This window comes from Cryptotermes secundus, unplaced genomic scaffold (genome assembly GCF_002891405.2).
Source record: "Cryptotermes secundus unplaced genomic scaffold, Csec_1.0 scaffold953, whole genome shotgun sequence".
NCBI classification, from domain to species: Eukaryota; Metazoa; Arthropoda; class Insecta; order Blattodea; family Kalotermitidae; genus Cryptotermes; species Cryptotermes secundus.
The window spans coordinates 27,417-43,416 of record NW_019732863.1 but is presented as its reverse complement, the minus strand read 5'-3'; the positions used below and the strand labels follow the sequence as shown (position 1 = coordinate 43,416).

General features: G+C 37.7%; 1 protein-coding gene across 1 annotated transcript in view; it reads left to right on the top strand.

Annotated features, from left to right (window-relative positions):
- The window catches only part of LOC111867806 (protein purity of essence), a 123,087-nt gene that overhangs the window by 88,357 nt on the left and 18,730 nt on the right, over nt 1-16,000 (top strand). Inside the window, exons 64-72 of the mRNA XM_023857977.1 lie at nt 1,885-2,055; nt 4,447-4,716; nt 6,742-6,953; nt 7,161-7,296; nt 7,933-8,094; nt 9,805-10,005; nt 10,368-10,587; nt 12,208-12,405; nt 15,768-15,958. Coding sequence (XP_023713745.1) covers nt 1,885-2,055; nt 4,447-4,716; nt 6,742-6,953; nt 7,161-7,296; nt 7,933-8,094; nt 9,805-10,005; nt 10,368-10,587; nt 12,208-12,405; nt 15,768-15,958 — 1,761 coding nt within the window. The remainder of the gene's footprint in view (nt 1-1,884; nt 2,056-4,446; nt 4,717-6,741; nt 6,954-7,160; nt 7,297-7,932; nt 8,095-9,804; nt 10,006-10,367; nt 10,588-12,207; nt 12,406-15,767; nt 15,959-16,000) is intronic.

Below are 16,000 nucleotides of genomic sequence, written 5' to 3'. Positions count from 1 at the left end.
CATCTCTCTTGATCTTTGCTGCTGTGTTTTTTCATCACTCTACACTTCCTGTCCATATGTCAGATTAAGAGATCATGTTTTTCATCATGCAGGCGACTCTTAAAATTATTTCTTGTACTTTAACTGTTATTGTTTAGGATAGTAGACAAGAACAGTTTCTGAACTGAAGAACAAATGTTTTGTGAATTTTTCTTCTCTTAAGATATATAAATAAAATTACAGTGTCACTTTATCACTAATTGTGAATTTGTAACTTGCAGAGGATCTTGTGGTCTAGGAGGTCACATGTTGAACTGTCTTATATTGGAGACTGGCTGGATTTAGTATTAATTCTTCTATATCTTTTCCTTTGCTTACCTCTGGCATAAGTAACACTGTATGACTGTAAAGAAAGCCAGGTTCCTATCATAGTTTGGTGTCCATGTGTGAAGGGAAATTTATTCATTCATTTGTTTACATTCCATGGATTGTTACATGGCTGGAACACCAGTGGTTATAGAACTAGTTAATGACAACAAGACAAGTCACATCAATTACATTACTACAAATTAATTATACATAATCCATTACAGTTGTACATGTTATGCAAGACAAATCACAATGAGAGATTATTAAGCAGTTATAAAATATATATGTAAAAGCACACAACATACTAATATCAAACAAGACTACAATAATCAAACATAAAAATATACTACTAGCCATCCAGTGTGTAATAGACCAAGATCATTAATTAATATTGAAGTTAAAATAATCTTCCAGTTAGTAAAATTAATTTAAAAGTAGAGATCTTTTTAGAGCAGGTCTGAATTGTTTCATGTCATGAACTAAGTTATTTATGCTAGAAGGAAGATTAATAAAAGCTTTGACTCCAAATGAATATGTTTCTGTTTGGAATACTGTTAAGTTACATACTGGATAATGGAAATTGTTGCCAGTCACGGTAGCCGAGCGGTCTAAGGTCTTTGCTTGCTCGGAAGCCGATATCGTGGGTTCGAATCCCAGTCAGGGCATGGATGTTTGTGTGCGTTTTTTTTGTGTTTGTCTACAGGTAGAGGCCTTGCGATGAGCTGATCACTCGCCCAAGGAGTCCTACCATATGTGTAAGATCTCGAAAAACCGAAGTGAACGGAGAAGTTCATGGAGGTAGGCCTAGGCCCACTGGGGCTGTAGTGCCAAGGAAAAAAAAATGGAAATTGTTATTGTGTCTTATGTTAATGCTATGAATCTTAGAGATAGATTATATTGTTCTCTGTTTTTAACCATGAATAAGAAGAGAGAAAATATATACTGTGATTGGAGGGGAATAGTTTTCAGTTTCGTAATGAAATTCACATGGCGTGTACTCTCATGTCAGAATGTACTGTTTCATCACTGTAGAGGGTAGAGAGGGCAGGAAGTTTGAAGAGGCCATAACTGTAGTCATTATGCATAACAAGCATATTTTTTACTTTGTATCATCATTTAGTTTTAAACCAAACAGTAAATTGTGAATATATTCAGGTACCAGTTTTAGGGTATTCCTGTTCAGTGCATGTGATGTCCTGTTGAGATAGATGTGGAGATTTTGACAGTGATTATCAGTGAGAACTTGTAGTATTGAATATACAGTGAGAACAGTTCTATCAAAAGAAAACAACTTAAACTTTCTACATATAAGCACAAGCAAGGCCAAGAAGGCCCACCTCTTGTACATTCATTCTTAGTATATATGTAAGCATTCATTGCAGAAAAAGTTACAGGTGAAGTACTTAATACTGAAGCAGAATATTCTTGTAATTAACATTACAAAATTACAGTAAGTGACACCATTTGTGAGATTGCTGTCATTCTGTGTAGTACTTGAAATGTTGAAAATTCATTGCTGTCATATTCTTGTTGCAGTTGTTACTACTTAAGATCAGTGAGCACCGGCTGGATCGAGCACTGGAGGAAGGTGTCCAGTCAGGCAATGCGGGGGCCAGCACTCAGGTTAATCGTGCCATCCAGCTTTTGGCCCAGCGTTATTGTGGTGAATGTAAGAGCTCATTTGAGGAACTCAGCAAGATCATCCAGGTATGTTCTAGAGTTCAGAACATAGAGTAAACTTTATTTTATCCCATAACTGCCAGATGTATTGTCTGTAGTGCCAAGATAGGTATTCAGAAGTGCAGTTGTGTTAGTATCTAACTATGTGAGGCATAGTTCTTGAGAATCTGCTAGTTAAGTAGTCAAATTCTCAGCCTCATGTGGAATCCTAAAGGTGCATCCACATTACTCGTGCTCGTGTGACTCGCTGTGCTCACAAGTAATGTGGACGATATGACAAGTCACGAGATAAGCAGATTTAAAATTTTTAATTTAAAAACTGTAGCCAATAAATTAAAATATGACTACAGCCTTTACACACTGAGTAAATATATGGATCCTCATGTGCCGAAGCCTGGCAAACAACTGAAGTAGTGTGGACGAAGATTTACGAGCACAAGTAAAAGCCAGACGAGTCTCCCAACGAGAACGAGTAATGTGGACGCGCCTTAAGGCTCATTACTGTGTTCACCATTTTTCTCTTATACTGAGCCAGGTGATCCACTTCAGCCCCTCATATCCATTTAAATATTATCCTCCTGTCCGCAGTTAGGACTCCTACGTGGATCTTCTTTTCAGGTCTTCTGACTAATGATTTTCATCTATCTCAGTGTGCCACAAGCCCCATCCATTTCATCCTCCTAAATTTGATTACCAAAGCACAAATTATGAAGTTCCTGCATGCAGTGTTCTCCATCTTCCCATTACTTGCTCCCAGTTATGTCCAGATATTCTTCTCAGCACTCTGTTCTGAAATAACCCTAATCTGTGGTCTTCCTGCAGTGTGAGAAACCAAGTTATGCACACATAACAAAACATAAGGTAAAGTTAGAGTTTATTTATATTTTAATCTTTGTGCTTTTAGATAGCCAAAAGGTTGATGAAAGATTCTGAACTGAAATAGCAGTTCCCTAAATATGATTTTCTCTTGCTTCCTTTAAAGATGTAATTTTGATTTCCTACTGAAAAGTATGCAGAATGTAAAAAAGCGAGATTTAACAATGATTGAACACCATTTGCTATGTTCATATAATTGTAACTCCACAGAGCAGAGCTTCTCTTTAAATCGCTGATAGTTGCTTAGCTGGTCAAAACGCTGAAACCCAACAAAGTTTAATTGATGTTCACAAGAGCCTGCCACTGGACCCTATCCTGAACTAAGTTGAACCATTCCTCACTTTTACTCTGTTTCTTCTGTTTATTTTATTATTGGCCTTCCATCTGTGCCAGTCTCTTCTAAGTGGTTGTATCCTTTATATTTTCTGAATAAAGTGTCCTGTGCATGCTGCATGCACCATCAATCTTATCCTGAATTTTCTTGCTCTGACATTTGTGAAAAGTTCAAATGAAGTTTATTTTGTGAAGAGTACGAGTTACAAAACTCCATCAAGTTTTCTCCATTCTATCTCTCTCTCATCAAGATATTGTCAGCACCCTGCGTTCATATTGGAATATATTACAATATATCTTATATTTTTACTCTGTAGTTATTGCTGTTGTATGTACATATACTTGTAACATATGTTCATTGTATCAGTGTTTTCTTCTATTTTGAGACTAACTTTCCTGAGAGTTCTCAGTGAATAATAAGTACAATAAACCTATGCTAATCCAGATTAATTTGGGGAAGAGGTCATCTGGATTAAGTAAGAAAAAGATAGGCCTAAAAACTTAACAAGACAAATAAATGGAAAATTGAATAATCTAGTTAGTGCAGATGAAAATAAATAAAAACAGAACACTGCACCAATTTCTTCCTCTGTCAGAAGCTAAAATCCATGGTCTCCCCCATCCAGCTCAAGCCAATTTTGAATATTTTCTTGGATGGTTTCAGTCTCTCCAGCTACCCTCAGCACATTGTTAAAGTTCTTTTGCTCTTAGATCCCAATGTGTCTTTTAAAATATGTACTCAACTGTGAACAAAATTTTTCATTTTTCATACTTTGATCCCGATTAATTGTAACCAGATTAGTGAGGGTTTACTGTAATAGAATTTGAAATATAAAGTGGGTGAAAAAGAAATCTAATCTTTACACATCTAATCCTTACGGTTTGATATACAAAATAACTTATGTTTCACTTGGTCTGTGTATTCTTGGTTCTTTACTTAAGCAAATATTCCATCTTATTGTGTATATTGTATTGTTTTAACATATATGTTTCTATTGCTAATTTTAAAGAGAGAAATAAAGATGTTTTGTGTATTTGTCTTACTTTCTAGAATACAGGGGATCCAAAGTATGCCAGATTTTCACACATAGCATGCATGCAAACTCTTCACATAATCACTGTAACTTATAATCTGGAAACCATGTTTATGCATATTCTTCTAGTTCAGTTTTCACTACCAGTTTTATGTTCTTATCCTGTTCTCTGCAGCGCGTCCTAGCATGTCGACGTGAATTGGTGGCATATGATCGCAACCAACGAGATCAAAGTGTGGGTGGCTCAGCAAGTTCAGTCAGCATGCTGTCTCTGTCAGAACCTCCACCAATTGGACGCTGTTATGGATGTGCTTCAGCTGCAACTGAACATTGCCTAACTCTTCTGCGAGCACTTGCTGCCAGCGCTGCTTCCAGACAGACCTTGTGTGCCCAAGGCCTCATTGCAGAACTTTTGGACAACAACCTGAGACGGGGAACTGTTCAGGTATCACTGTTTGGTATCGTGTGTTTTGATATTTGACAAGCTTAAGTTGGGGTGATTTTCTCAAAGTTGTGATCTTGAAGAGTTCTGATTGTCTGGAATATAATGCCATGTAGTCCAGCAAATATCAGCCAACAGTTCAGAAGATCATATTGCCTCTATCTTCAGGGTCAAAGAGTAAGCCAAGCAAGAAACCAGCATGAAACAGGTGGCAAACAGCTCTGCTTGCTACCTGCTTCATGCGTTAGCTGTCCTTCATTGTACTACACAGTGTTGTACAAGACAGCATGTTTCTAATTTAAATTTGTATGTGTTCTTAGCACAGATTTCCTGAAATGTATGTGTAAGGGGGGTCTCTGTATATCTGTATTTCCACATATTTGATCTCTGAAACTCTTACTTGTATTTCAGTAACATTTGGTATTTGTGGTCTACCCTGAAATTTAGCACGGGAGTTTAATTTGGTTCTTATCATTTTAGCTTGACCCACACTACATGGATAGGTCATGTCAGGCGTTAGTTTTCCCAGAAAAATTAATCGTTCAATAAATTGCTACATGACTTCAAATTTTAGAGAATTATTGTCTACAGATTTATTTTAAGCATTTTTGTGTAGAATCAAGTGTAGAGAATAGTAATGTGTGTCTTTATATTGTGGTATGTTTAATGCGGTTTGTTTTGCAACAACATATTTGTATCTAACTTAATATCAAGGATAATAAGGAATTCAATATGCTAGGTTGCTATTAATTCAATTCAGTTCAATTCAATTCAATTCTTTATTATTAATGTGCCGAGTCAACAGCCGCAAGGCCAATTACAGACACAGCACAGTGCAGAAGAATGAATGACAAGTTCTAATAATGCAATATTTGATTTGGTGCAAATTGTTTAATGTCGCATTTAATGCGAAGCAAAATTCAGTTAATGTGAGGCTGGCGCATGCGCAGTTGAGGTTACCATAAGGGTTTTAGATGTTGCTACTTAAGTCTGCACTCGTTTATTTTCGTGTGTGCATGTGCTGCTGCCTGCCATAATATATATTACTGTTCTTGATTTGTTTTAATCATTTTAAGAGTCCCCCCTTAACAAAATAGACAAAAAAAAAAGATGAAGTTGCATAAGATTTTTATGGTTTGCAAACATCTACACAGCAACCCATGGATCATGGGACCATCATAACATTTAAGGCCTATTGCATAAGAAAAACATTTGAACAGGCAGTTGCTAAAGCTACAGACCATGATGCAGTTCCCTTAACAGAGTTCTGGAAAAATTATAACATCATACATGAAGACATGTTGTGACCATTGTGGATAACATCTAGCAAACATTGCAAAAATTTGTTTGATATCATATTTTGCTGAGTACTTTTCTGGTAAATCTTGCACCTAATGATTTGTCCTTGTCCTTCCTGCATTGATCTGCATCTGCATAATATATATTATATTTTCTGGATACCATGAAGTTATTAGTCTTGTTGGCATACTTTATAACCATTAGTTTATAATCTGCATCATTTGCATTCTGTAAGAGCAGTGGAATCTGCAAACAAAGCATTTCTTGCTTTCATGTAATATTCCTGGTTCACATCTTGTGATTTATTAACCTTGTGTTTATTAGTAAAAGTATTGTAAACACTTAAAGAAGTAGAAATGTTGACATGAATAATATCAGATAAAAGTTCAGCGTTAGTCATTAATACCATATACTTTACCGTAATTCAGATAGTGGTGTTGTGGGTTTGGGATGCCATTGTTGTGGATGAACATGCTGCACTCATCTTCAGTTGTGAGTGACATGAGGATGTGGTCAAATCATGTAAACAGATTGCCAGATAGGGTGGAAAATATTTATAAGGAATACTTCTGCATCAAGGACTGTTGTTGTCTTTAGTTGAATCATAGGAAGAACCTTAGATATAGGGATTCATGTGTGATGGATGTTACATCATTATGAAGTGTTAGAAACAGAGCCACAGCAACAATATAGAAGTGGATGAACAGGACATGGTTATTTTCCCTACAGGTTCAAGAAGAGGTGAGACAGTTGTTGTGTCTCCTGACTCGCGATAATCCCAGATCAACAGAGGATCTGCGTTCTCTGCTGATGGATCGTATTGCTCTGACTCTACGTGGTCATGTGGCCAGCTCAGACCTGGCCTTTGCTGTGCGTCATGAAATGGCATTGCTGGCTGCACTCGTACAGAAAGAAGATTCATGCTGGGAGCAGAAACTGAGGTGAAAGATAAGGACAAAATGTGTTTATATTTGCCTTGATAACTCTGTCTAGTTGTCCAGCTACATTCCTGCACAAAGCGCCTCACCATGTTTAAGCAGTTGCAAACAGATTAAGCTCTTGGGAAATGTCTGCCATCTGATCATGACTGTTTCACTCCTTGCTGTATCTATGAAAAAAGTTTGTTAACATGTTTGTCATGTGTTTAGGTGTGTAATGCAGCTGTTCCTTATGGCTTGTAAAGACTCCAAGTCTCCTGTGGTAATGCAGTCGATCATCTTGCCATGCCTCAAGATCCTGCAAAGCCTCATCAAACCAGACCAGCCAGTTTCTAAAAAGAACAAGGTACCTGTGAAGGCTGGTTGTAATAAAATAAAAACCTACCTATGAATGTTACATAATGGGGTGAAGAAATATAGCCACAAAATACAGTATTATGCCATGAGGTGGATCTAACTTTCAGAAAGATAGAATTCAAATCACTGCTTGGTCAGAACAAGATGCATGTTCATTCTCTGAATCTGAATTATTGACAAGGCATTGCTGTGTAAAAGAGAAAAACGTTTTATACATTCTTGGGTCACATTAACTTTTTTGAATGAAACAGAAGTGTTTATCTTTCTTTGGATTGTTGCCGGACAAATGTAATAGGAACTTTTCATATGCTGGCACATTTTGCATAATCTAGAAGTACTTCAGGTATTGGAAAATTATCTGTGGATGGTATTTATAAAGTCTTTTATATTTATTTCATATATGTAACATGTACAAGTGGCAGCATCATTTATAACCTGTGTTAAACATTATGAGAGATTTTCATTTTAAGGTATTGTGGTCTGCTCAACCTTCTGTTATAATCCACCATCTTCAGGAATCTAGCCCCAGCATTTATTTCCAAGACTGACAGAAACAGGCTGGAAAACAATACACAGTGTTTTTAAATACAAGGTAATTATTTTTACTTTATTTTGTCTTTTGCAGGACAAGACTGTGGATGCACTAGCCACCCTCAGACCAACAGAAGGAGTTCGAGTGGATGTGGCCAAATGGTTACAGGGTGATCCAAAACATTCATACAAAGTGTGGCGACAACATATGCCAGCAAGAGGGCCTGATGCTCCTGTAAAAAAAACCCTCAAGAAGGTAAGAAATATGGCAGTCCAATAGAAAGGTGCATTGCCTTAGCTAATAAATAGGTAACTATGTAGACTCCAATTTGTTAATTTTGTCTATGTGATACTGCGCTGAAAATGTTTATGCTTGTATACCAAAGGAATTAAGGAGTATATGACAGATACTGGTAATTATCTGTTTAAATAGAAGACCAGCCAAAGATATTGCAATCAAATTTCCATAATCTTCATAAAAATTTGTTCCTTGAGCTGAGATATTTTGAATATTATCACTTCCTTCATAGCATGTATTAAAAGAACACTGCAGAAATAAGGAAATAATAGTATATAGAAGAAGATAGTTCCCTACTCAAAGTTCTCCTGCCTATTCTTAGGCCCTGCAAACAGAGACAAGATATAAATTTAAAATATCCTTACTAAATATTGTTCATTATCACCCTGATATTTGATATTTGGAATATTAAAATGGATCTTAACCCAGCTCATTCTGTTTAAGAAATATTGGTGCACAGTACAGTCATCTTTGAGTTTTTCTGGATATTTAAATTTTGAATAATATTTTAATATGTAAGGAGCAGCATTCTTTTATTTTTAGTTCTGTTTTTTAGGAGGAGCAAAGGATTAAAGAAATAAGGTATGACTATGAAGAAAGCAGTCTTCTGGGATTTGGCACCGTGTATATGTGGTGTTAACCGACGTTTCGGAGGAACGTATCGCCCCCATCTTCAGGGTAGAAGAAAAAGTATAAGAAATCTGCAAGCGACAACACCGTGAGAAACGGTAAAGCAGACTGCTTTCTTCATATGTAGACTCGAATATGTTAATTTTGTCTATGTGATACTGCGCTGAAAATGTTTATGCTTGTATACCAAAGGAATTAAGGAGTATATGACAGATACTGGTAATTATCTGTTTAAATAGAAGACCAGCCAAAGATATTGCAATCAAATTTCCATAATCTTCATAAAAATTTGTTCCTTGAGCTGAGATATTTTGAATATTATCACTTCCTTCATAGCATGTATTAAAAGAACACTGCAGAAATAAGGAAATAATAGTATATAGAAGAAGATAGTTCCCTACTCAAAGTTCTCCTGCCTATTCTTAGGCCCTGCAAACAGAGACAAGATATAAATTTAAAATATCCTTACTAAATATTGTTCATTATCACCCTGATATTTGATATTTGGAATATTAAAATGGATCTTAACCCAGCTCATTCTGTTTAAGAAATATTGGTGCACAGTACAGTCATCTTTGATTTTTTCTGTAAATTTAAATTTTGAATGATATTTTAATAAGTAAGGAGCAGCATTCTTTTATTTTTAGTTCTGTTTTTTAGGAGGAGCAAAGGATTAAAGAAATAAGGTATGACCGTGAAGAAAGCAGTCTTCTGGGATTTGGCACCGTGTATATGTGGTGTTAACCGACGTTTCGGAGGAACGTATCGCCCCCATCTTCAGGGTTGAAGAAGTATAGGTAAATCTGCAAGCGACAACACCGTGAGACACGGTCAAGCAGACTTAACACCACATATACACGGTGCCAAATCCCAGAAGACTGCTTTCTTCATAGTCACCGCCGTGAAAGCCTCAAATCTTACAAGGTATGACCGGGTGGACTGGGTTCGTCTGGTTCAGGATAGGGTCCAGTGTCAGGCGTTATGAAAACAGTAGTGAACATAGGTTTTGTACAAATGAAACTACCTTGAATGTTTCAGGAAGAAGCAAGAACCATGTATTTGATGGAGAAATATGGACACCGTTGGCACCAGAAGAGTCTGCGTGGCATCATGCCCCTAAGACTGACTGATGCTGCCTGGCTGAAGCAGGTGCTGTTCAACCCAAGCTCTCGTCTTGCACGCCAAGTAGCTTGTAACATGTTGGAAAGCTTGTGCCAAGTTCCTGTTCGCAAAAGAGAGGTAAATGACATATTATATATCTTCATAGCATGATGCTTAAACACAGAGATGATTTTACATTTATTTTAGGTATAAAGCCATAATATGTTCTTTCGACACATTTCTAGTGCTTGTCTATGCAATATATCATCTTGCCTTTCAAGAGTACACCACAAAGGTAATAAAGAAATGTAACAGACTTATATTCAGGAGTTCCTTCACAAGATATTCAGCAGATACTGCTCTTATTTAATCTGTGAATGTAACTTTGATTTTTACTGTCATTCCAAAATATTTTAACTTATCATATTTTCAGAGCTTTTGTTAACCGTCTTTAGATTTTGACGTCTGACATTGTGTATGTACATATGTGGTAACTTTAGGTGTTGGACCTTCTGACTGGTTTCTTGGGAGAACTAGGAAGTGCAGGAGAGAGTGCTGCTGAGTTCCTATCTCTGTACCAAAGTCTGGTGCAGCCACCACCATGGAAACAGTACCTGGCAGTACGTGGAGTGCTGCTACATTTGGCAGAATTATTGACTTGTGAAATTCAAGAACTGCATCGATTAGAAGACACAACGCTCACTTCTGACCTTGCCCAAGGTAGGCTGTTGTTCTTCAGGTATAATAACTGCTGTTGTCATAATGCAGCATTATTCCTGATGAGTGATTTGTACAGTGATATGTAGGAGTATTTCATTTTGACACATACTGCTACGTATGTTTACACGAAATCTAATGAAGAAATCTGTGTAATTTCCATTCAGTTGCATATTAGAATTTAAGCTCAAGTGACATGAGACTTCAGAAGTGTAAAATATGGATTAAGAGGACTATCCACGAAGAACATGGTGCAAATTTTTATTGTGCAGTGGAATCTGTGTCACTTTTTGGAAAGCCTTTATATCGCATATGTTGAAATGTAATGGTTCATTGTCTGGATCACATTAGTCTGTCAACAGCTGCTTGTAGACTAATCTGAGATGAATGACAGTATTGTTAGCCTTTTCTTTATTAAGAATCTTCAAAAACAACACTGATTTGCCACCTCCACCCTCCAAAGACAAGAAAGCATATTTGTGCACACATACAAAACACACACACACACATTAACCTCTCAAAACAGATACGTGATTTAGTGTTGTGTAAAGTTATGAGAAATGGACTTCTTCCATTTGTTTGTATATGTCCAAAAACCATTTTGTCACTGTAATTTTGCACTTGAACCTTAGAATTCTTTAAAGGAGCAAAAGCAAAATTTTTACAATTACAGACATTGGCTAACATAGCTCTTTATTATTATTTAGAAACTGCCTAAAATATATAAAAAAAATGTGTGCCATGGTTTAAAAAGGTGTTTCTGAAAAGTGACCAGTATAATCTGTAGATTTTGGTTATGTAGATTTTATCAGTTGTGATTAAACTGGGTGTTACATAAATGCATGCTCCCTGACTTTGTAAGCGTGTATTGTTTGTGTGCATTTTTATATTTAAATGGATAACTGATTATGATGTTACCAGACTTAATACTTGAAATATTTTCAGAAATACACAGTTCTTATTTGTACCTTTGTATCTTTCCTTTTGCCTTCATGTATGCCATTGTATTGTGGCATAACACTCAAATACGTGACAGTGTGATGTATCTCTAGGTATATGGAAAATTTAGTGCATTGCATGATTGTAAAGTTTGCATAATGCAAATTGACAGTGTCAAGTGGCACCTTACAGCAAAACACGCAACAGCTAAGCTTTGCTGTAGACATTTTTCTTTCATAGTCTTAATGGTAGTCCTAAAATGATGCAAAATAATCGGTGAACAAAAGAGTGAATTTAATGTATTGTTTCTGCATAGTACAGTGGAATGCCCATTTAGTGTTCCTTGATTTAAGGTTTTCCCTCATTCAGATTTCATTGACCCACAATCAATAACTTTAGTGATAAATTATACCATATCAAAATTTTCCTCTGTTTAGTGTTCATATCCACTGTTTCCAAAATAAATCTTAAATAGGAGTTGCACTGTAAACACATGTTATAGCTGAATACCTGGCAAAAGTTGGAATATTAAGTATGAGTAATTTATAACTGCCACATTTCAAAATAATATTAAAGCTTACAGCAGCTTTCTTGACATATTTTGTCAGATATAGTGGATTTGATGCATTGGAGAAGAGAAGTATGCCTCATAGTGTTCATAATTACTGTATGTGTGTTTTGTAGGTTATGCTCTGAAGATGTTGACCGAACTTCTAGCATCTTTCCTGGAACAAGACAGCATAAAGCAGCAGTATAAAGGCCGCTTAGTTGGAGCTGTCCTGAATGGTTACCTGTCGTTGCGACGTCTTGTTGTTCAGCGTACCCGACTCATTGATGATACCCAGGAAAAATTACTAGAGTTGTTGGAAGAGATGACTACAGGTATTGTAATTCATGTACTATTAGTTTCTGAGATTTTATGACCATCCTCCTGTCACCTGATACCAAAGCACTCAAAGACAGAAGAAGACAGCAAGATAATTTTTTAATGAAGGAGAGTACCAGAGATCATTGCCATCATCATGCTGTTAATAAATTTGGCTGTTTGTTGACATATTATGGTTTTCTTTATGTATGAGGGCTATAACCTTTGGTTAGCTGTTAACAAAACAAGCTATGAAAAAAAAATAAATGCAGAAAATACAAGGTGGTTCAAATATGAATGGGAGTGATTTGTGTGTAAACAAGCCGCGCTGCGCAGCAGCTCTGCAACCTTGAGAGAGTGAAGCCACAACCTCCACCCTCCCTCCTGTTCAGATTAGAACCTGTTCAGTCCTGTCTGGGAGTTGCTAGAGTGATGAGCGAACAGAAGGTACTGCGGAGCATGGAACAACGCATTGTGATCAAATTCCTTGGAGAAAACGTCCCATCTGCTGAAATTCACCAGACTCCAACAACAGTATGGGGAAGAGTGTCTCATGGACCTGTGTGTTTGAGTGGTGTAAGTGCTTCAGAGAGGGCAGAGAGCACGTGGAGAATGAACTGCATTATCGTCGGCCATTAACATCCATCACCGAGCCAAACATTGATCATGCAGACGCGCTTATTCGTGAGAATAGGCGCATAACTATCAAGGATCTTGGAGCAATGCTGTCCATCAGTGTTGGTAGTGTAGAAGAAATCGTGAAATACCACCTCCACTATCGCAAGGTGAATGCATGGTGGATACCGCTCACTTTGATTGATATGAACAAAATTGAGCGCATGCAAGCTGTCAGTCTTCTCCTACAGCAGTTTGAAAACAAAGGTGATGCATTTTTGAAGTCTATAGTGACCACCGATGAAACGTGGGTGCACTACATTCCCGAGTCCCAGCTATCATCACTCGAGTGGCGGCATACCACTTCTCCCAAATCCAAGAGAGCGTGGAGGGTCCATTCAGCNATACCACCTCCACTATCGCAAGGTGAATGCATGGTGGATACCGCTCACTTTGATTGATATGAACAAAATTGAGCGCATGCAAGCTGTCAGTCTTCTCCTACAGCAGTTTGAAAACAAAGGTGATGCATTTTTGAAGTCTATAGTGACCACCGATGAAACGTGGGTGCACTACATTCCCGAGTCCCAGCTATCATCACTCGAGTGGCGGCATACCACTTCTCCCAAATCCAAGAGAGCGTGGAGGGTCCATTCAGCAGGAAAAGTGATGGCAACGTTCTTCTGGGACTGGCAGGGTGTTATCCATGTAGACTTTCAGACAGATGCCAGAACAGTCAATGCAGCTTATTACTCAGAACTCCTGGCAACAGACGTGAAGGAAAAGATCCAATCCAAGCGGCAGAGAGGTGGAAAGCGGGTAGCCTTCCTTCAAGACAATGCACACCCCCATACGGCCAAAACAACAATGGAAACCCTCCGGAAATTGAAATTGAACCTTCTGACATCCGCTGTACAGTCCTGATTTGGCCCCAAGTGATTTCTACCTGTTCGGAAGGCTCAAATCAGACTTGCAAGGCATGCAGTATGTGAACAATGATGCCATCATCCAGTCTGTTCTGGAGTGGATACACTGCCAACCACAAGCCTTTTTTGAAAAGGGCATCAGGATTCTTCCAGAATGTTGGAAAAAATGTCTTGACTCCGGAAGGAAGTACATTGAAGACTGACATGTGCAAGTAAGTGTTTGGAAATTATGGTTTTTTAAAAAAAATCACTCCCGGTCATATTTGAACCACCTTGTACATACATACTTCAGCTACTTCTCAACATAGGTACTGCTGGATTTGAGGTGCTTGCCTTATTGGGGAATAAGGTTTTGTATACCTGTGTCAAAGAAGTCTGCTATGTGTGAGTTCAGCCACATTTTGTATGGTTAAACACTAAAGTACTGCATGGGGCCATTCGTGACAAATGGCTTGGAATGCTGACATCCAGTGTAATGCAACTTGACAGTGAGGATCCACATACAGCTGCTCACACTGCTGTAGCATTTCATCTAGGAGTTGTTTGATCACTGTTCTCACAACCCTGAATATCTACCACCTGTTTACCTACCTGAAGAACTGGTTGCGATCACAGTGCTTCAACAGCAGTGAGGAGTTGATGGAAGGTGTCAAAATGTGGCTGAGCTCAAAGGCGGCAGACTTCTTTGACACAGGCACAGAAAAACTTATTCCTTGATACAAATGCCTCAATTCTGGCAGTGACTATGTTGAATAGTGGCTTAAGTATGTACATATTTATAGTATATAATATTTTTTTTTCGTTGCTTGTTTCGTTAGCAGCTCATCAGTGGTCACTATTGGAATAGCCCTCATAATAAGAAGACTTTTAAACATTGAGCCTCATTTTGTTTCATTTGGGTAGTCTCTCACTCATGGAGATGAGCCCTTCTAGAGAAGCCGCTAATCTTGCAGCTACTCAAGAACTTCCCAGCATTTTATGGAACCCAAACATTCATTACCGTGTTCATAAGAGCCTTCCACTGGTCCCGATCCTGAGCCAGATCAATCTGATCCATACCATCCTATCTTATCTCTTAAGATACATTTTAATATTGTCCACCCACCTACGCGTATGTCTTGGTCTTCCTAGTGGTCTCTTTCCTTCTGGATTTCCAACCAATATCCTATATGCATTCCGCTTTGCCCCAGTTCATGCTACATGCCCCTCCCATCTCATCCTCCTTGATTTGAGTATGCTGATTATACTTGGGAAAGAGTACATATTATGAAGCTCCTCATTATGCAGTTTTCTCCAACCTTCAATTCATCTCTTTTCGCTCCAGATATTCTCCTCCACACCCTGTTCTCAAACACCCTTAGTCTGTGTTCCTCCCTTAATCAGAGACCAAGTTTCACACCCATATAGAACCACAGTCAAAATTATAGTTCTGTATATTCTAATTTTTGTTTTAAGATAACAGACAAGACAAAAGGTTCTGGACCGAATGATAGCAAGCATTACCTGAATTCCATCTCCTCTTAATCTTGAATCATGTTTTGATTTGTTATAGTCATTCTGAAATGTCTGAACTGTGCCACGTAATACCTTATCCTTAATATGAGGAGTCTGTCTCTCTTAATTTTGTCAGTGTGACAAATTGATGTTATTTGGACATTCAGATTCCATGCTGAGCGTATGACAGAACTTTGTGCTGATATTGANGGAGATAAATGAGTGTATGCACTGCAAGACGGATTAAATAAATCAGTGACAAATTGATTTTATGATGACATTCAGATTCCATGCTGAGTGTATGACAGAACTTTGTGCTGATATTGGTATTTCTGTTATTGTAGGAACAGAACAGGAGACAAAGGCATTCATGGCTATCTGTATTGAGACTGTTCAGAAGTATAGCCCTCAGGATGTGCGCACACCTGTGTTTATATTTGAAAGATTGTGTTCTATAATATACCCAGAGGAAAATGATGTGGGTGAATTCTTCCTCACTCTGGAGAAGGACCCTCAACAGGAAGACTTCTTGCAGGTAGAGTTGCAACTTCTGTTTTGTAACAACTGTTGTTTCATA